Source organism: Danio rerio, chromosome 4 (assembly GCF_052040795.2).
Source record: "Danio rerio strain M-AB ecotype USA chromosome 4, GRCz13ab, whole genome shotgun sequence".
In the NCBI taxonomy this organism is placed as follows: domain Eukaryota; kingdom Metazoa; phylum Chordata; class Actinopteri; order Cypriniformes; family Danionidae; genus Danio; species Danio rerio.
Window position 1 is genome coordinate 11928057 of NC_141024.2, and position 21213 is coordinate 11949269.

General features: G+C 37.0%; 2 protein-coding genes across 23 annotated transcripts in view; one reads left to right on the plus strand and one right to left on the minus strand.

Moving 5' to 3' along the window:
- Positions 1-21213, plus strand: part of pcloa (piccolo presynaptic cytomatrix protein a) — a 64230-nt gene that overhangs the window by 400 nt on the left and 42617 nt on the right. For all 22 annotated transcript variants that reach the window (XM_087248067.1, XM_087248071.1, XM_087248075.1 and 19 more), the window contains exons 2-3: positions 1606-2626; positions 3385-4458. In XM_087248067.1, coding sequence (XP_087104193.1) covers positions 1606-2626; positions 3385-4458 — 2095 coding nt within the window. The remainder of the gene's footprint in view (positions 1-1605; positions 2627-3384; positions 4459-21213) is intronic.
- Positions 15937-20894, minus strand: LOC137490084 (serine/threonine-protein kinase pim-2-like). The gene is made up of 8 exons (XM_087248089.1): positions 19666-20894; positions 19025-19087; positions 18683-18777; positions 18542-18592; positions 17641-18019; positions 17375-17551; positions 16933-17021; positions 15937-16209 (listed from the first exon to the last, which is right to left on the minus strand). Exons 1-8 carry the CDS (start codon positions 20303-20305, stop codon positions 16198-16200), a joined length of 1506 nt encoding a protein of 501 aa, XP_087104215.1. The 5' UTR covers positions 20306-20894; the 3' UTR covers positions 15937-16197.

The window sequence follows — 21213 nt, forward strand, 5'->3', positions numbered from 1 at the left end:
AAATGTATGCTATAATGATGGTGATGTCCATCCGTCCAGTGCCCGAGCGCTTGTGTGATGGGCTTGTGTTTTGATCAAGGCATTGCAGGTTGGCACATCACGACAGCAGCAACGATGCAAAACATGATCACACCCATTCACGCTCCTACTGCATGTTTACGGCCGTTTTGTAGCGAGATGTTAATTCCAGCCCAATTTTCACACACGCATACGATTGAAATTCAACACCACCTTTATGGACTTTAGTTTACTAGCTATGCGTAAAGGTAAAATTACACTGCTCTGCTCAAAACCTACATGTGTATATGTATTTTTCATAATTAGTGTCATCATCGTTAATATGGTGGGTCACTGTGTGTGCACAGTGAATGTGCAGTGTTCTAATGAATATAGTTTTGTTTAAACCGCTTGCTCAGGTCTATACAAGCCACAAGGATTATATACTGAAATAAAAATGAACATTGAAAAAAATATGAACGATCCTTTCCAAAAAAATATCCGTCCTCTGTGTATCCACATCTCCGTTGCGTTCTCCATGCACACTCCATCTTCCTCCTATGGGCTGTGTAGGTGATGTCATGAGCTGCTTTGGAAAACACTGACTGAGAATAACACGAGTCTATGAAAATTCGATCACTTGAAAGCACGCGATCGACATCCACTGTGACATGATCTCATTCGTCATCTAATTGAATTGTGTCTTTAAATTTGCATTGGCTTAAATGTGGTATTTTTACTCAGGCGCAAATGGGGGGAGGGGGGTATAAATATTAATATGACTAAATATAGCAACGCAAGCACAAATGCCATCATGATCATTGATCGTTTTCTTATTTTAGGGAGCGTGCGTGTACTATTACACCTGAGAGCTAGGACCATGTAGCAGTTTAACCTATTATTATAAGATGTTCGCTGTCCGTGGTGCTGAAACGCGCACAGTGAAGTAAAGAGCGCCACTCGATTAGAAACAATACTCGTCTTGGAAGTGGCGTGATTATTATCTTTGGATGTCTGACTGACTGCACATTTAAATACATGTAAAACAACGCCCACGACAAACACCAAATTATTCTAGGAGTAAATTAACATCAGTGGTGCACAGAAATTAAAATATAGTGACAGTGTGGCAAAAACGATTGCTTGATTTAGTGTTTGGTCAGAATGCTTAATAGATGCTATTAGTATTAGCTCTTTTTTTTCAAAGTAATTACACACTAGTGGTCATTACTACTACTAATGATAAAGCAGTTGAGTTTCTTGATTAGTTGCTTCATTGCATTGCATTCATTTTATTACTTATTAACGTCTAAAATAAACTGATCATGACATCAGACTTTTTCTTTTTTCTTTTTTTTTTTTTTTTGCTGATCCATTACCCTTTTTTTTTTTTTTTTTTTTTTTTTTTTTTGGCTGTAATAACTTTTATTTTGCTTTATTGATTGGATGACTGGATTATTTGCAGTGTCATTTGCATTTTATTTTTGTAAATGGTCCAGAACAGCTTTTAAATAAATACAGCACATTTTCATCAATCACCTATTTTGGAAAGATTTATGTTGACCTGAGAGTAATATGAAGTTAACCTTATGTTTGTTCACTTCACAGGCCACCAGAGACTCAAGCTGGGGGTACCAAAGTCCCAGTCGGTCTCAGTAAGAGTCGAACAGTAGATGCTTTTGGAGAGGGGCCGCCTCCCAAGCCAAAGCCTGGACGCAGCCCCTCCTCCCTCAGCCTCCTTGAGTCACGTTTCCGGCAGGAGCCCAAAGACCCAGAACAACCAAGAACTGGCATGTTCTCATCTGGCTTCCTGAGTGGGGCCAACCCTTTGAGTGCGGTTTCTTCTGCTGTCTCCTCTGCCAGCATCCCAAAGTTTAGTTTGTTTGGTGATGATGAAGAGGAGGAGTCTGCAAAGCAGGAAGGAAAGCCTCCTGGTCCACAGAGCGGAGTGGGAAAGGGTCCTCCTCAAGGGAGTAAGCCACCTCAGCAGGGTCCCCCTAAAGGGCAGGGACCTCTTCAGCAAGGGCCCAAACCTGGTGGACCAGGACCCCAGCAAGGACCCAAACCTGGTGGACCAGAAGCTCAACATCAGGCACCTAAACCTGGAGCACCAGGACCTCAACAGGGACCTAAACCTGGTGGACCTGGACCTCAGCAACAAGGACCTAAACCTGGTGGACCGGGAATTCAGCAGCAAGGACCTAAACCCAGTGGACCTGGGCCTCAGCAGCAAGGACCTAGACCTGGTGGACCTGGACCTCAGCAGCAAGGACCTAAACCTGGTGGACCTGGACCTCAGCAGCAAGGATCTAAACCTGGTGGACCTGGACCTCAACAGCAAGGACCCAAACCTGGAGGACCAGGGCCCCAGCAACAAGGGCCTGGAAAACCTGGCCCAGGGGTTGCAGGAAAACCTAGTGGACCTCAACAGCAGGGTAAACCTGGGCCAGGTGCTCTATCAGAAGGGCCTGGTAAAGCTGCACCAGCTCCAGGAAAAGCAATGTGTCCTCTTTGTAAGTCTACAGAGCTGAATGTGCAGGCCAAAGACCAGCCACCCAACTACAACACCTGTACTCAGTGCAAACAGCAGGTGTGCAGCCTGTGTGGCTTCAGTCCACCAGATTCAGCGGTAAGAGGCATCTTCTGCCTTACTATATATCAGTCAGATAAATTTCACACTTATTTAATTGTTCATCTTTATGTATTTTTAATACAGAAGATACAATACTTCTTTTTTATTTTTAATGAACACTTTAGCAAAATGAGTTTATACTTAATAATTAAAACTGTTCAGGGTTTTGCTTTTAAAACCTTTTGATTATGCATAAGAATATTTCTTTTCATTTGAGTCTAGAAGTTTAAAAGTATTGCCACAGAAGATGGAAAATTAGCAAGGTCACTTATGTCATTCAGGCAAGAAGTGGAGTTGCATTCACAAGTTATGAAGGCAGTGATACACATTTGGAATTATTCCTGGTCCATGTTAGAGGAAACAACAGTATTAGTCACAGAGCACTGGATGTGCAGCCTTATTCTGTTTTTTTAAGAATTTACATGTGTGCCTTTCAATAAATGACTCAACCAAACTAACAATAGAAGTAAATGAAATAAAAAAAACATGTAATCAAATCATAAAGTCGTGGCTTATGGGGTTTGTTAATCAATCCAAAAACAATAAAGAGCTTTTAATAACAGCAAGTTCACTACAAATTACCATGCTATATACTGGATGTTTTGTTCTGCTCAGCATAAATAAATAATGTTCTGCAAGGCCTTTTTAATGCACACAGCTTGAAGTAATTTAAATGCAGATGGCTATTCTTACAAAAATGATATTGTGCTGCATTTGTGCTCATATACCTTGACATTATCTTCTTGTTTTCACAGAGTAAGGAATGGCTGTGTCTGAACTGTCAGATGCAGCGGGCGATGGGTGGCATGGAGCCTCCTGGACCTCCAATGATGAAGCAGCCACCCAAGCAGGGCTCAGCACCTCCCTCCCCACAAAGGAAAGAACCACCGCCTGGATCTCCCTCCAAGGTTGAGCCTGGTAAAAAGCCCCCAATGCTGACCAAACAACAGAGTATTGCTGATACAGGCAAGGGAAGTACACCTCCAACAACACCAAAATCTGGACCACAGCAGGGACCTCAGCCTGGACAACTAGGGGCAAAACGTGGACAGCCTCCACCACTTCAGAAACCTTCACAGAGCCCAAAAGGTAGTCCCCAACCATCTCCAGCCAAAACAACCCCGAAGCAGGACGGAGGGGGCTTTTTTGGAGGATTTGGTCTTGGAGGTTTGACAGAGGTAACAAAACCCTCTCCAGCTGCCCAAGCTACAGAGTCCGTCACAGGAAAACTCTTCAGTGGTTTTGGTGGGGGGTCCAAACCTCAGGGTGGCTCTGCAGCTCCAGCAAGTGAGTCCGTCACAGGAAAACTTTTCAGTGGCTTCAGTGGCCTCACAGAGACGACAAAACCTTTACCAGCACAATCTCAGTCCACTGAGAGCGTTTCTGGAAAGATGTTTGGTTTTGGATCATCCTTCCTGAGCTCTGCCACCAATCTCATCTCTGGGGAGGAATCAAAGTCTCCCCCTGATTCTCCCGCAGGATCACCCCCTGATTCCCCCATTGGGTCAGATGCAGACTCCCCTGCTGGATCCCCCCCAGACTCTGGCTCAGAGTCACCTCCGGACACACCGCCAGCTTATTCCAAAGACCCAGCATCCCCGAAACCAACACCTGCTGAGAAAAAAGCATCAGCAGACACATCCCCCCCAAAATCGACAGACGTAAAGGAGGCTAAAGTTTCAGGCTCTGAGGCCCAATCCTGCTGTCCTCTCTGTAAAGTAAAACTGAATTTTGGCTCAGGAGAGGTGATCAACTACAGCACATGTACGGAGTGCCAGAAGACTGTGTGCAACCTGTGTGGATTCAACCCCACTCCTCATCTCTCAGAGGTAACTCTCTCCATGTTTCAATTTCCTTTCCTTTAACACTGTGTTTCCTATTAAGTTGTAAGTTTGGGTGAAAGACCTCAAAGGGCTTGTTCTGTTTTTAGCTGCCAGTAGCTTTTAGTTTTTTTGTCACAGCAGGCAGGACGAAAATACTACTTTCGCTACTTGCTTTTGCTTGTCGTGGGCAGATGTTATTTATAATTTAGTTGGATTTGACGTTCTTATTCTAGAGGGAGTTTTATTCAACAAGAATTTGTATATGTGTCTGTGAACAGAATGCGTCATCCGATTTCGGTCCATTTTCAAGCAAGAGAAAGTATGCATTAATACTAGGGCGTGATTTCTGTCAACTTTTAAAAGCAAACCAGCATATAGACACCAATGATCCAAACACTGTTGGCTGATCTAAGATTCATGCGTTTCTCTAGAGAATGGCCTTTTGCTGTTGCTCTGAAGTTTTGATTGTTCTGTTGCATTATACATAAGGCTCATCATTCGTGTCCCTGTTTACTTCAAAAGCTCGACACTTGACTTGTGTAATTCAATGCACTCTGCGACTCTTTGACTGAATGTGTTTAAGAATGTGTGTGCACTAAGGACAGGGAAAGTCACAGTCTGATGGCATCTCAGATGACTCACCAACTTCCTGTTTGGAAATCATCCATTGCTTTTTTGTGAACAGAGAATATGAGGTGAAAGGAGAACAGTGGGGAAGCTTAGAAAGTTGTGGATCACTGAATACATTTACATGGACATCAGTCATCAAATTATCTGCCTTAATCTGAATAAGACAATAGTATGGTTAAGTTGTTTGCATAAGTTGCTTTTTAAATGTTCCTATTATGATCCCTACATGTTATAGCACGTAATTCGATTAATGTCATTGCCTCCGGAGTTACAGGTAGTTTCATTTTTAATTTGTCGACTTTTGCTGCAGTTTGGCATTTTCACTTTCATTTGGGAACATTTCATGCATGCCCCCCATGAAAAATGAGATATTGGATGGGAGTATAAACTGGTAGGTGCAAAGAATAGTGTCAAATAGCCATTTGTGTGTATAGACTATTCACCAAATGTGGCAAAAAACCTGCACGGCAGTAATAGTTTGATTAAGATGTCTGTACTGCACAAATCGGCATACTCCACGTCTTAGTCTGATTTCTGTTTAGTTCGATTATGACCTTAATCGGATTAAATTAATCAAAAATTGCTGTTTACATGGTAGACTCTTAATCAGAGTATTGTCTTAATCGTATTAAAATCTGATTATTGGTGTCCATGTAAACGTATTCACTGTCTGTATTTACACTACTGGAATTACAAACAAGGACAGGTAATATGTTTAAAGGGAACTCACTTAACATTTACTCACACTCATGCCGAGTGGATTTCATTTTAGGTGAATTATATCTTTAATAAAAATATTAATATTATGTATAGTATAATTTTGCTGTCATTTTATCTAATGTATTAACATAGATGCTTGGATGAAAGATCTTAACCTCTTGTACCTTTGTTGATGAATATGTTCTATAACTGGGTACTGGTTTAATTGGCTAATATATATTCTATAATTAATAATACTATCACATATTATATTAAATAATTACAGTAGCTAATGAGGTTCTTACAGTCATGGAATGCCTGTAATGCAAAAGCCTCTAACTCTTTCATTAATTATTATTCATCACAATGCATGTCTTTCCAGCTGCATCCCAGTACTGGAAAACACCCATACACTCTCACATTCACACCCACACACAAACACTCATACATTATGGAGAAATTTAGTTAATCCGGCCACATAGGTGACAGGGCTAGCCGTCTGAAATTTTAATCTAAAACATGCATTTTTCTCAACCTCCTAGTTCAACTTTTTTACTTTAAAGGCAAAACAAGGACCTATTCATAACCATAAAAGTAAAAATTCCTAAACCTACACACACATTTCAGACGATACTTAAAGGCTTTTGCATCTGAACTCTTCATACATGTATATAAAAATAAGTAGTAGCTACATGAATGCATTTGCTCTTTGTGATTTGCTTGTGTAGACTGTAGAGAAACACTTACACGCAACCAGTGTGTCAACATAAGTCTGTCCTTTGAGGTTGGCTGCTTGTGTGACTCAGAGCTAATAATTGTCTCCTAAGGGACACAAAGTTGTCTTCCTCAAGCTATGTCACATTTCACAGTGTTTTTATTATTATTATTATAAGTATTTATACACTTTTTTGATTAGACTACAATTGTGTAAATGTATGCATTTAAAATTCAAGTTATTTATCAATTCAATTATTTGACTTGCAAACTGGCCAAAATAAGTTATATCAAATATATTCTGGCATATTTTGTGATTATTATTAACATGATATTATTACAGTGCTTCCCACTGATTTGAAATATAGTTGCGGTAGTAGCCGGATTGAAACGCATCTTTTACCCACAGCACATACATGGTTACCTACAAGCGACAAAAAATATGTGATTTTATAAAAATTTTTGATACAATGGGTTGATGTTTTTTGTTTGTTTGTTTGTTTGTTTTTTAAACCACTATTGGTTTTACTTTTATTCAGGAGCCATGTGCACCTACTGACAGGGAAAAATCTGCTGCTGATATTTTATACAGTATTGCCAAAGCATGTTAGATATACAGTTGAAGTCAGAATATTAGCCCCCTTCGAATTATTTTCTTGTTTTTTAAATATTTCCCAAATGATTTTTAACAGAGCAAGGACATTTTCAGAGTATGTCTGATATTATTAGACATACTAAATGAAGTCTTATTTGTTTTATTTCGTCTAGAATAAAAGCCGTTTTTAATCACCATTTTAGGGACAATCTTTAGCCCCTTTAAGCTATTTTTTCTCGATAATCTACAGCAAACCATCGTTTTACAGTAACTTGCCTAATTACCTTAACCTGCCTAGTTAACCTAATTAACCTAGTTAAGTCTTTAAATGTCACTTTTAGCTGTATAGAAGTGTCTTGAAAAATATCCAGTAAACTACTATACTGTCATCATGGCAAAGATAAAATAAATCAGTTTTTAGAGATGAGTTATTAAAACTATTATGTTTAGAAATGTGTTGGAAAAATCTGCTCTCCATTAAACAGAAATTAGGGAAAACTAAACAAGTGACCTAATAATTCATAGGGGCTAACAAGTCTGACTTCAACTGTATATAAATTATGTAAAATATCACCATCATCAAATAAAAAAAATAGAGCAAATGAGAAATAAGAGACATCCATGGAATACAAATCTCAAAAAAGTATAAAAATTACAAGAATAAAAAGTGTAGATTATTTAAACAAGGCAAATTAGTTGCTTTTTTTTACATTTCTAATGGTGTACAAATATTTTGCAGCCAGTTTAAATGTCATTACCTCTCTGAGTAAATAGAAAAAAGTTTTTTTCGAGTCGATTAGATCAAAGAATTTATTATATATTGTTTCTCTCGCTTGCGGATGTGCACGCGCTGTCATCTGCAAAGCCAAGCGAAAGTAAATCATGCTTAAAATAACAATGTAATGCAAAAACACATACAATTAACGATGGTTTAGAAAGAAAAACCAAAAGTCGAATCCCGGACATTTTAGGAGATTTAGAAACCCCGGATAGATCCATTTTACGTCCCAAAAAAGGCACATCTCTGTGGGTCTCTGCAGAGCACGTGAGATTGTCTATGGGAGTGATGACAGTTCTGGTGCACACACAATGAAAAGTGGGAAACGTGTAGGGCAAGAGGAGATTTTTTCACTGGTTAATCGATCGCAGATGTTTGGCTATTGGGCGGATATAAAAAAAGTGTTAAAGGATGATAATAATCAAAAATAAATGTCACCAAATATACTTTGGCGTTAATATACAGTACCTGGGCAGCCCACCTAAGTAAAGTCTATGTGTGGAAAGCACTGTATTATATATTATGCATATCATACTTTTTTGTGTGTGCTATGGAATTTTATTTATGAAATATATGTATTTTAAGTTAAAGAGCATCTGTTAGCAGATTATAAATTTAAGGGAACTTCACGTGTTCCTCCGTCCAAATGAACAGGTTATTCTAAGCTGACATGTTTTGGCCTGCAAATCATGTCCTTTGATCACATGTAAACCAGCCTCTGTGTTTGATCCTGGGTTTGTCATGCTCTCTGTAATCTCGTGAGTCTATTTCAGGTTTTCCAAGCAGATTAGCCAAAGCATGTGCGTCCGGTTTCACCTCACATGGTACGGGCAATGACTTCACCCATTATACTGTCAAAAGTACTCTTCCAAGATGGCTGGCGACACTGATCCCAAACCAGACTGGAAAGCAAAGACAGCCCTGTCATTTTTAACTACAGGCAGGCTTTATTATATCAGACATTAATGCATGCGACTACATGCCTTTACATTGTTTTGTTTATTCGCCAGATTGTCCTGATCAAAAAGGCTCAAGGCCATGCAAAATTGTGTTATCTGGATCAGTGCTGAAGTGCTTCCATTTGAGTAACATCCTCACTTGAGATTAGATTTAGTCTCTCTCTCTTCCTGCGAGGTTTCAACACGACTTGTGCTACAGAGTGTGCATGTGAGTTGTTCTGTGCAAGTGTGTGTAGTAATCTGTTCTGGCTAACAGGATTTAAAGGTCAACAGTTGTGTTTTTCTTAAAGGCCACGTAAGAGCCACATTTGAAAATCTTTCAATATGCACATGGTTTGAATATGACACACTTTAGGCTTTTGGAAAGTCATTATTTCCTATTCTTCTGTCTCTCCAGTGGCAAAACACCTTCTCCATTCAGTTTTTTACTTATTCGTGTGACAATTTTTGTGTTTCTTTGCCACTTTTCCACCCTCCTCCGTGGAATAATATGACTTGAATCAGAAACTCCGACAACTTCCATTTCATCTTGGTTCTTTCTTCTTGCTCATTCTTGACACTTCTCTCACTGCTTGTTTTAGAATTTGAAAAATCCTCCCAAGGTATCACAGTCTGTGCGTTATATAAAACATAAAGCTTTTATATACCCAAAATCTAATCCTTTGTTTGAAAAGGAACATTTGGCTCATGTCTTGCAGGAAAAGTTACAGGTTCAATGCAAGTTGAGCTCAAATGACAGCACGGCCTGTTTGACTTGTGGCTTTAAATTTTTACTTTTACTGATTTTTTTATTTGCTTATTTCAACAATTGTTAAACTTAAAGGGGTGGTCCACTACGATATCATAGTTTAAACTTTAGTTGATGTGTAATGTAGCTGTGAGAACATAAACAACACCTATGAATGTAAGACGCTCAAAGTTCAATGCAAAGGGAGACATTGGCTTTTACAGAGTTAGCTTAGCAAAGCCTACAACGAATTAATTTGGGGACTACAAAACAATAGATCCTGGCTAGTGAGATCACAAGCGATTCAGGTTAAATGCATTCACCATGTGCGTACACCCTGCGCAGTGAAGGGGTGTGGCCAGAGGGGCTGTAATGTTATAGCAGGGAAAGCTAAAATGCCGTCCAAATGCTGCTATTTCTACAGAGCTTCCTCTGTTTTTGTATTTGAACTTCCAAAGGACACACCACAAAGAGAGAAGTGCTTACAGTTTAATTTTAATTATGTTCCAGAGAATTGTAAAAACGACATAGCTAGCATTTGACAAAGGACAGCTTCCAGAAACTCTACCAGTTCAGTGCTGGATTTGGCTTAAAACTCCTGCCACTGAAAAAGCTGTGGATTGTGAGCCACAACCTGAAAGTGTTTTTATTTGTTAAAATTGATACACTACAGGCACAGTTTCTAGCGTTAATGGTATGTTGTAGTGAAACAAGGATGTAAACAAAGGGAAATGCTGTTTGGCACCTCTAACAATTTAGCTACAAATTCATATTTATCAGTCAAACCGCTGTAAACGCCCACAATCTTCAACAGTATCTCTCTATGCTTTCTGTGCATTCTACATCTCAAATAACAAACTCGCAAAAGATATGTAAATGTTTCATATTACTTACATATTCTTATTTTGAATATATGTGAAACGCATTTGTCAGATTTTATATTAGAGAGCAGGCGTGAGGTTCATTCTGATTCAGCTACTGTTTACACAGCGCAAAACCGTGTGCTTGTAGGGGCGTGACGTGGTGATGTGGAGCCGATCTGTGAATCACAGCACATTATGTTAGCTGACCAATCAGAGCCTCTTGGGGGCGGGCCTTTAGGAGGAACTAGGAGGTATGACAGTTGTTTTAATGTTAGTTGATTAGCTGTATCTAATCAAGTAGGATGTATGAAAAAATAACCTGATTTTTTATAAATGAAGCATAAGCACACATTGCTTTGCATCTTATAAACACAACCAAGCCTTAAAAATACACTGTGGACCACCCCTTTACAGGAATAGTTCACCCAAAAATAAAGTTTCCTCATCATTTAAAACAAAAAAAACACAAAGCCATTGACATCTAAAGGAACAAAAATATACTATGAAAGCCAATGGCTGTTTTTTCCTAAATTATTCTGTGTATTTTTATTTGTGTTTAACTATAGAAAGAAATTCAAAAGGTTTTGAATAAGTGGAGGATAAATAAATGATGACAGAATTGAACATTTTGGGGTGAACTATATTCTTTTAACTCCTTTTGAACCTGAAAAACTGTAATTGGCAGTTCTGTGCTTGGTTGCACATATCCTATTAGCTAATAAACTATATAACATTGTCATTTTATGGCTAAGAAGATAGAAATTGTTGGACAAATCAGGTGTGATGTCTTTTCCATGTGGTATAGTGTTGACAGTTTCACAACAGCCCCGCAGAGAACTGGACCAGGGAATAGATTTCACACTATTGGTTTTCTTTCTTTCTTTCTTTTTTATGGTTGGCCATCTGCCTTAGGCTTTGAGTCACTTGCCAGCCACCTGATGTGTCATCCCTCCCCACAGTGTCCCCCACCCCATTCATTCCATGCATACAGTCACAAACAGACCAGTGTGGATTTGGGAAACGGTGGTTGTTTAACGATGGAGCAAAAGTTACTTTTATAAGGGGTTTAAACACAGTTGTGTGGCAACAGTCTGTGAATATAACCAGTTTCTAATAGTAAAAAAAATTATAATTTGAGGGTAAATAAATAAACAAATTTTTTTGGGGTGAACTATCCCTTTAAAGTCTTAAGTTACTATATTGGGAAGCTGTTAAATGCTTGCTTTTTATTGATTGACAGACTTTTGTGCAAAAAATACAGTGCTAAAATGGTCATTCCAATGATTTTAGCTGCATGTTTTTGTCAAAAATTGTTCTTTTTCCGATGTAAACGTAGTCACAAAACGCATGCCAGCTGCAGTACAAAACTGATTCTTAACTGTACGTTGCTTGTTAGCATGTGACTTAATAATGGCACTGTTTTGAAGCAGTTCTACTTATGCCACTGAATACTGTTGAAACTTAAGATGCACTCAATCAATAAATCAGTCTCTCTCTCTCTCTCTCTCTCTCTCTCTCTCTCTCTCTCTCTCTCATTATCTTCATCTGATCTCTATATCTAATGAAGGTGGAATGAGGCAGAGAAGCAGCTCCACAGGAGATTCAAGTCACATGAATAAATGTAAAATTTAATTGAGAAGGTGTGTTGCCGCTGGAGAGGAAAGAGCAAAGGGAATCAGTGATCAAAAATCTTTGAAAGTCCACCAATTTGAATGGCTCAATTCTCTGAAAATTACATTTTTTTAGTTAGCTATAGAGGCTAGGGATGAGATAAATGAGAAATTAGTCATACAGGCAAGTGTTTTATGAACAAAAGCTGACAAATGGTTTAAGATAAAACATCTAAACAATGTTTTTAGATTAAATATATTGAATAATTTGACCTTAGGCTGTTGAATTGTTGGAAAAAATGATGAACACTAATGCATCACATCTTCAGTGTGCTTCATTTTCTAATAAATCTAATACAATTCTAATTTATTAATAACTTATGTCTAATTTTATTGCTATAATTTTATGTGTCTTAAAAATGACCAATAAAATACCAAAACATTTGCTATTTAGTTTTTTTATTGTTAACTTTAATTGTCGATTAAACTGAAACACAATCAATGATGTGTTTTCTTAAAAAAAAAAGAAAAAAAAGCGAAATAATCTGCCAGTGCGGTACACAAAATATAATGCTTTTAGATTATTTTACTCAGCCCACTGGTAGATTATTTGAACTCTTATAATTTTGACTTGTTTCTTTCTGAAAAGAATGCAAAAAAATTGTACTTGTCTAGAAAATGCTTCTTGATTTAAGAATGTTTCGATTTTTGGGCTACAGAAACAAAAAAACTCTTGTAGGAAAGCATTTTTTGCTGTGAAAATGTGCAATTCTGACTTGGTTGTACGTTCTATTCATAAACCTTCATAATTGGATTATAACACTTTTTAAAAAATGTCACCATGTTTTAATGATGGATCTTAATAACTTAGCCTGGTTATGAAACAATGGTAGAAAAAAAAAACCTTTATAAAATGTACTCTTTTTCTGACAATCCTCTGTAAACCCTAGAGATGGTTGTGCATGAAAATCCCAGTAGATCAGCAGTTTCTGAAATACTCAGACCAGCCCCCCTGGCACTAATAACCACGCCATGTTCAAAGTCACTTAAATCACCTTTCTCCCCCTTTCTGATGCTCGGTTTAAACTGGAGCAGATCGTCTTGACCATGTCTACATGTCTAAATGCATTGAGTTGCTGCCACGTGATTGGCTGATTAGAAATTTTCGTTAACAAGCAGTTGGACAGATATACCTAATAAAGTGGCCGGTGAGTGTATGTATGATTCTAACATAATACTCATGTGAAAACAAATATATGTATTGTCAGTATCTGGATGAACATAATCATCTCGAACTTTCATCTTGTAGACACACAATTTTACATGTTTCCTTATGTTTTTGGCTAGAAACAAGAAGTCCTGAAAGACAGCTCTTCCTAGTTCTTCAACTCCAACACTTCATTTCCATCTAAAAGATCCACTCCGGCCTCCTCTGTCTGCTTGTTCAGTTCCCATAGCTACAGCTCCGTCTGTTTGATCACTTTATATAATGTGTACAGACGTGTGTGTCTGTGTGCCTTCCATCGTCATGGAGCTCTGTCCGCCTGTCTGTTTGATTAGGATGTTTGCTTTGTTTATCTTTAGCTTTATTTCTGATTTCTAGCTCGCATTTCTCTAAATGACTTCTCTAGTTTGGTTAACCTACGGGACGGTGTGTCCATGTGAGTTTATGAGTAATGGCTTGTCATGCTGAGGAGCCAAATATTTGCTCTCCACAGATTTAGATATTCATTATTTATTCTTGGTTTAATCATATTGTGTGACTTTAGATTGCATGTTTGTGTATTATTTTACCTGTCGGTCTGGTAATCTCACAGACAAAGCTGTATCTCTGTACTCTCTTGTGCAAAAAATAGCCAAGATGGTTAAAAAGAGGCAGGAATGACTGCGGGATATTATGGTAGATGGTCCTCTTTGTGGCAGCAGGCTTTTATTGTTTTGTTTGTGGCTGAGTGTGTTTTTCTTTGAGCTTGGAAGGCCTGGCTCATTCCTGCAGTGTCCGCCACGTGCCATCCTCTCCCTGATGTTTTGAAAGCAGTGGTATTTTTAGATGTGAAGGTGTTTTGAGTGTGCGTGCGTGACGGAGAGACAGCCACTAGGCACCCTGTCCATTAAAAGCAAGCTCTCGGTGTATAAAGACAGCAATGTCACCACTGAGAATTGCATTTGTGTGTCGTGTTTAATGCAAAGGAGTGAGTGCATGTGCATAAATGAACGGCTGAATATTATTCGTTTTAAGAAAAAAAATATGTGTACTTGTTTTAGGGTTGCACAACGTATCATTTCAGCATCGATATCACAATGTGATCATTTGCAATAGTCACATCGCAGCATAAGCAATGTTGAGTTTGTATTATAATTCATCATTTGCATGTGTTTTTGATGCCTGTGATTGTATTATGAGTTTAAAAACATTCAGGTATAAGAAATTGTACCATTTGTGACCTTAACTATGATTAATTCTATTGAATTACTTTTATTTTGATCATTCAGTTACTGTACGTGAATACTGTTAGACTAGGGAAATGATAAAATACAGAAAAAGAGAAAATATCCAGTGAGTGGCAGTTCTGTGGGTGCAAATGCCTTGACAATGAGTTCACCGTATTCAAATGGCCTCCACAGTCACCAGACTCAATCCAATAGAGCACCTTTGTAATGTGGTGGACCGAAAGAGTCGCATCATGGATGTGCAGCCGACATATCAGCAGCGACTGTGTGATGCTATCAAGTCAATATGGACCAAAACCTCTGAGGAATATTTATAGTACCTTGTTGAATCTATCCCATGAAGGATTAAGGCAGGTCTGAAGGCTAAAGGGGGTCCAACTCAGTACCAGTACGGTGTATCTAATAAAGTGGCCAGTGAGTGTATTTTTAGGGCAAAATACAGACTTTTGAGTCAAAATATACAGCTATAGACATAACATTAGGGATTAAAGATTCTTTATTTGTCTGGGTTTGTTAGTTGTGGGTTATAAATCTTTTGAGCAAAGTCAATTCTTATTATTAGTTCTGTTTTCACAGTGTACAAAGGAGTGATTATTGATTTCAAATCAGTCAAAACCATTTAAACACACACTTAAACTTTAAAATATTTTATTGCAATTCACAGTAGTTTTCAATAGAAATTCACAGAAGGACAAATAATTTATGTAATACTGTTATGTAGAGGGTTTCTGTGGGGTCTTAAAAAGTATTAAATCTCAAAATCCAAATATTAGGCCTTAAAAAGTTCTAGATTTACTGTAATACTGTGTTGTTGGTCTTAAATCTTTTTAAACAGGTCTTAATTTTCCTTTGTTCGTGTATTGCTACCCAATCTGTCCAAAACCCATACAATCACCAACAATCCATCTCAATGAAACGTTAAACTTTTTATTTAAAAAAGTAATGTTTAACTCTATTTATCATAATGGTTTAATTATTTTCCTTACAATAACATTTGTTTCTCCATGTACTGCTGAGGACACCGACCTGGACAGATTGTTGTCCATAGATTTAGTTTAATATAGTTTTTAAATCTTTTAAAACATTTGTTAGTTTTATTATTATTTTAAAGAAGTTTATGTTGGGGAAAAAACTGTATGGATACAAGTAGAGCTTGCTTGTTTTTACACAATACTTTAAATATTTAGCTAAGAATTGAAATCTAAAATATTTTAATTGTTTATTATTAATGTATTATTAGTATTAAATTATAGTTATATATATTTTGATAGGTCAAATAAATATCTTTTCCATCTGCGTAATTTGAAAAATTATTTTGTCTTTAGTACTTAATGAGTCTAAAATTTAATTCCAAATGGTCTTAAAATGTCTTAAAAAGGTGAAACCTGCATGAAAAAAGTAAGAAGTCAGTGTACAATCAGTAACTGGTCACATAATAAATAAAAACAAGACATGATGTTGATTTTATAATCCTTTAATAATTCACCAGTATATAAGACACACACATGACATATATAGTGCATTTGCATACGTGTATAATAATAATATAATGACAATACATTCAAAACATTCATGACATATTAATTAATCAACAAAGGCACTCATATGTAAGTTGCCCTGCATTATTACAGAAGTTGACAAGGCAACAATACAATACAAAGAGCAATCCAATGCAGCAGTCCTCAGGTGTGCTAGGGTTGCTGAGTTGTTTCTCCTGTCTTACTCCATGACCTGAAACATAAATCAGTGTTATTTGTCTAAAAGATTAAAAGATTAGTTCACCCACAAATAAAAATCCTGTTTTTAATCACTCATTCCAATCCCCTAAGACTTCTTCTCCTCTTCGGTAGCTTTTTTTTAGGTGCACAAATATGTTCTTGGACCTTGGTATGATTACAGTTAATGTCACATGCAATGTTTGTAGTCTTTTCTGGACTTTGAACACCTCGGACTGTTCCTGTCTAAGAAGGATGCTTCTTCAAACTTTTTTATGAAAAACCAGTCTTGATTGAGCGTGTTGGACCAAAGTATACCAAACTCATTACATTAAAGTTGCCATTGGTGATTTCATAAGTTTTTCAACATTTAAACAAAACTAGAGAGCATTGATTTAAATTAACTAATGCAGTATATATTCATACAGTAAAAACAATCCTATTTATAACAGAATGGAGTTACACTAGTCAAGCTGCACCTGTTTTTAGCCTTGATGTGCATCGCCGATGTGTTCCTCTATTTATTGAGGGACTATTTATAATTATTATAACATTTAATCGAATGATTTACTTTCAGTTTTTGTTATCATTCTCAGTCTCTTCTCAGATGGGATGGTAGGCCAAATCAAAGGGCAAATCAAGTTACCAAGGGCCAACTTTGGCCTGCGGACTCTAGTTTGGACACCTCTGCTTAAGATGATCAACAAAAATGAAAGCCATTTAGCTAAAGGCTTTATACCTTAAACCAGTTATGGAGATGCATCTCCTGCAGAGCGAGTCTCTCATCTGGGTCTGGCTGCAGACAACCGCAGATCATCTGGCAGCATTCTGTGCAGAAAGAAGAATGGGGTGTTTAAGGGTAATAGTTTATAGACCTTATTCTACAATGCCGAAGTGCACCAGTACTTCCGATTCAGTTGCCTATGGGAGAAATGACTAGGAATAATAAACAGTCAAACTGCTCGCTCTACAAACAAGTGTGTTCATGACTGTACATAAAAAGTAGAATGATATAATAAGACAATGTCGGTGTGCAACATTAACCAGCATAGCAAGCAGTTTTTACACATCTTAAAATCTGATTACATTACATTATCAGATAGATTACAATGGTTGCGCACGCTTGTACGTCAAAAATAGTTATAAGACCTGCTCTCTTTACACTTTGATGAAGCTCTCACCTTTTGACAGGTCAGTTCTAGTCCAAAGATAGTCCCTTATCAAGGAGTGGTCGGAGACAGTGGGTAAAGCCCAACACATCATTGCGAACAGGACGATCCCTAGAGACCAAACAGTCGCCGGCTGTGCATGGTACCTGCCATACAATTCGTACTCCGGAGGGAAGTATTCTCTTGTGCCTAGAAAAAAAATATCATCCAATGGTTTATACATTTAAACCGAATCTTTAGTATGTTATTTTTATGACAACAAAGTTCATAACACTTACCACAGAAGACTTTGTAGCCTGATTCCTTTGCGATCGCACCACAGCCGAAGTCTATTAGCTTTACCTCCAAAGTGTCTGGATTCACCAGGAGGTTTTCAAGTTTTATATCCCGATGGAAGACACCGCGATTAAAGCAAACGCTCACAGCATGAATGGCCTGCCGCATTATATGGCGTCCCGTCTTCTCATCAAGAGGTCCGTTGTTGTGGTTTAAGAAGCAAAACAAGTCCATACAAGGTATGGGTCGCTCCATGATTATAACGTAGTGGTCATCGTTGTCCTCCCAGTCTAGGAGTTTGATAATCTCGGGGACGTAGGGACCATTGTTGGCCATGATTGTCAGGGCAATTTCTGTAGGGAGGGGTTTGTCATAACCAGGCTAAAGGAGAGAAATTATGACAATTAGATGGTTTCCTAAAGCTCTCTTAATGAAAACTCAATTGTAATCTGACATTAACAGACATATAAGGCTCTGAAACAATCTAATCAAGTGTATTTATCCAAATACTGTTGTAAATGGAGTCTTTAGCTTATCTACTGTTTTTTTTTTTTCTTCAGATGTTTTATGTAGTAGGCCAATAGTTTCACAAAACCATTTTGTTTTCAATTCTGTTTTAATTTCTACATGAAAAAGTCTAGTTTAGATGTAAGCTGCTCGTTCTTCATGTGTGCTGTCATCTTTGTTTAGATCATGATGCAATTACAGTGGTTACCTCTAATTTTAAATGGAAAGCACAAAACAAAACAAAACAAAAGCCTTACTTTACTTGCTTACGTACTTACTAAAAAGACATGTTTCGTTTACTATATAACGTCTTCAATCCCATTTTGTCCCATCCTAAGAAAATCAAATCTAGAATCAAATCAAATCATGACATTGAATTGTATCTGGACCACTCACCACTGTGATTTCCTTCATCTTCGATGACTTTACAGTACATTTCACAGCAACCTGATCAACAAAGCAAATAATTAGCAGTTAGCATGTGGTAGAAGGTTTAAACAAAGTAATGATACAGCAATGTTTTGTTAGTGAAAGCACCTTAAGTCCATCCCTGCGGCGTGTGGCTTTGTAGACAGAGCCGAATCCACCTTTGCCCAGCTTGTCACCAATTTTGTAATGCCTTAAAATGATGTCTGTTAAAAAATAAACAACTGTAGTCAGTATGATGTACGATGTACAGTACACAGTATGATGTACAATTTTATATACATCATATATATATATATATATATATATATATATATATATATATATATATATATATATATATATATATTTTTTTTTTTTATATTATATTTATATATATATATATATATATATATATATGTTTTATTTATTTTTTATTCACGTTTGTAATACTAATAATAATTCCTATCTTACCATCTTCTGTGTCGTCCTCCTCTAGCTGCTCAGCAGCAGGGACATGGTCCTCTAAAGCAGAAGCTGTAATATGAACATATACATATATAACTATAGGTAATATATTTGTACATATTACATATTTGCTTATTTTTTACTACTTATTTTTGTACATATGTACGTATTTGTAATGCAAATGGTTAAAAAACATATATAAATGGCCATCATTTAACATATATGACACATTTTATATGCGAAATCCAAATATGAACTTGTATGTCATATTTGTAATTTGCATAGATTTTCATAGATCACATTTCTATAGAGCATATTTATAGAGCATTTTGAGGGATGTAAACATTAACAGTGGTTCTAACATATATCCTGTTTTACATTTTTAATTTCCACAGCTTCCGAGAATACAGAAATTTCCACATATTGATAAATATTGCTGTGATAGCTGTTTTAACGTTAAGTTATGATTGGATTTGCTTTTTGTTAAGGTTATGAAAAAGTTTGACATCAAGCAGGAATTGTTCATGGGCCAATGACATTAATACATTAAAATGGTATACACAAGACCAGTTATAAATTATTACTTGATTAGATATTTGGCTATTAAACAATCCTTGTATCATAATCACTTGTGAGTGTGATTTTACCTCTACTAGACTTCGAAGTGAAGAGACAAGTGACTCTCTTCCAGAAGCCCTTTTTTTCCTTTTTCGCTTCAGGAACCTCATTAGGCCCAATGGGTGTTTCAATGGGCTGACAAAAAACTTTTTGTTTTAACAGGGCTTCATGGTATTCCTTCGTGGCCTGGACGAGGTCGTATGTTCTAGTCTTGCAAAGGAAGTCTGGCCACTTCCAGAAGCCCTTTTTTTCCTTTCTCGCTTCAGGAACCTCATCAGGCCCAACAGGTGTTTCAATGGGCTGACAGGAAACTTTTTGTTTTAACATGGCTTCATGGTAGTCCTTCGTGGCTTGGATGAGGTCGTATGTTCTAGTTTTGCGATGGAAGACTGGCCACTTCCAGAAGCCCTTTTTTGCCTTTCTCACTTCAGTAACCTCATCAGGCCCAACTGGTATTTCAATGGGCTGACTAGAAACTTTCTGCTTCAACATGGCTCCATGGTAGTCCTTCGTGGCCTGGACGAGGTCGTATGTTCTAGTCTTGCAAAGGAAGTCTGGCCACTTCCAGAAGCCCTTTTTTACCTTTCTCACTTCAGGAACTTCATCAGGCCCAACAGGTGTTTCACTGGGCTGACAAGACACTGTCAGTGAACTGTGCTCAAACTCCATGATGACAAATGTTTTCTGATAACAAACTGTAATAGTAAACCGATCAATCTGCAACTCGAAATGCCAAAACTACAACTCACAAAAGCAAGTAGTAGAATGTCAGGCGATGATGTCATCCAGGCGCATTCTAAGAATTCTAATATGGAATGCTTTGGGCTGTTGTTATTTTTCAAATGTTTTAATTTGTGCAAGTTTGAAATGAATGGGATCCTTTGCTGTTTTGTGTTTATAGTGGTTTGTAATTGCAGCACAGGGTTGCTTACAGGCTAAAATTATTAAGAAACTTGCATGGAGGAGTACATTAGATGTCAATATTTTGCCAATTGTATTGTATTGGGTCAATATTTGATGGCAGCTTCATACACATGCTGCTATTTGTGTTGTTATTAATGTTAAAAGAAGACTTGTAAGCATAACAAGTATACATACATATGAATGTATACGTCCCTTAATTTGTATATACATTTTTAATGAGGTCCAAATTATCAAGAATAGAATACATACATACATACATACATACATGCATACATATATACATACATGCATGCATATTTATTTATTTATCTGTTTAATAAAATTTTTCCTGTACAAGAGATATTTTACTGTTCATGTCCTTTTGATTTTAAAAGGACTTCATTCATTCATTTATTCATTCATTCATTTATTCCTGTATTCATTCCTTCCTTCATTCATTCATTCCTTCCTATCTTCATTCATTCATTCATTCATTCATTCATTCATTCATTCATTCATTTATTTATTCCTGTATTCATTCATTTATTCATTTATTCCTGTATTCATTCATTCATTCATTCATTTATTCATTCATTCTTCTGTAAATGTTTATTTACTATTCATAAATACAAATTTATAATAAATTAATAAAAAAATATTGATAAATATTTATT

Excerpts from the sequence above, each read along its gene's own strand:
- LOC137490084 (XM_087248089.1), bottom strand. The coding sequence starts at position 20,305 with ATGGAGTTTGAGCACAGTTCACTGACAGTGTCTTGTCAGCCCAGTGAA. Across the intron at positions 19,088-19,665 it reads CACTTCGAAGTCTAGTAGAG|CTTCTGCTTTAGAGGACCAT; the intron begins GTAAAATCACAC and ends TTCATATTACAG. Across the intron at positions 17,022-17,374 it reads TAGAACTGACCTGTCAAAAG|AATGCTGCCAGATGATCTGC; the intron begins GTGAGAGCTTCA and ends CTTTCTGCACAG.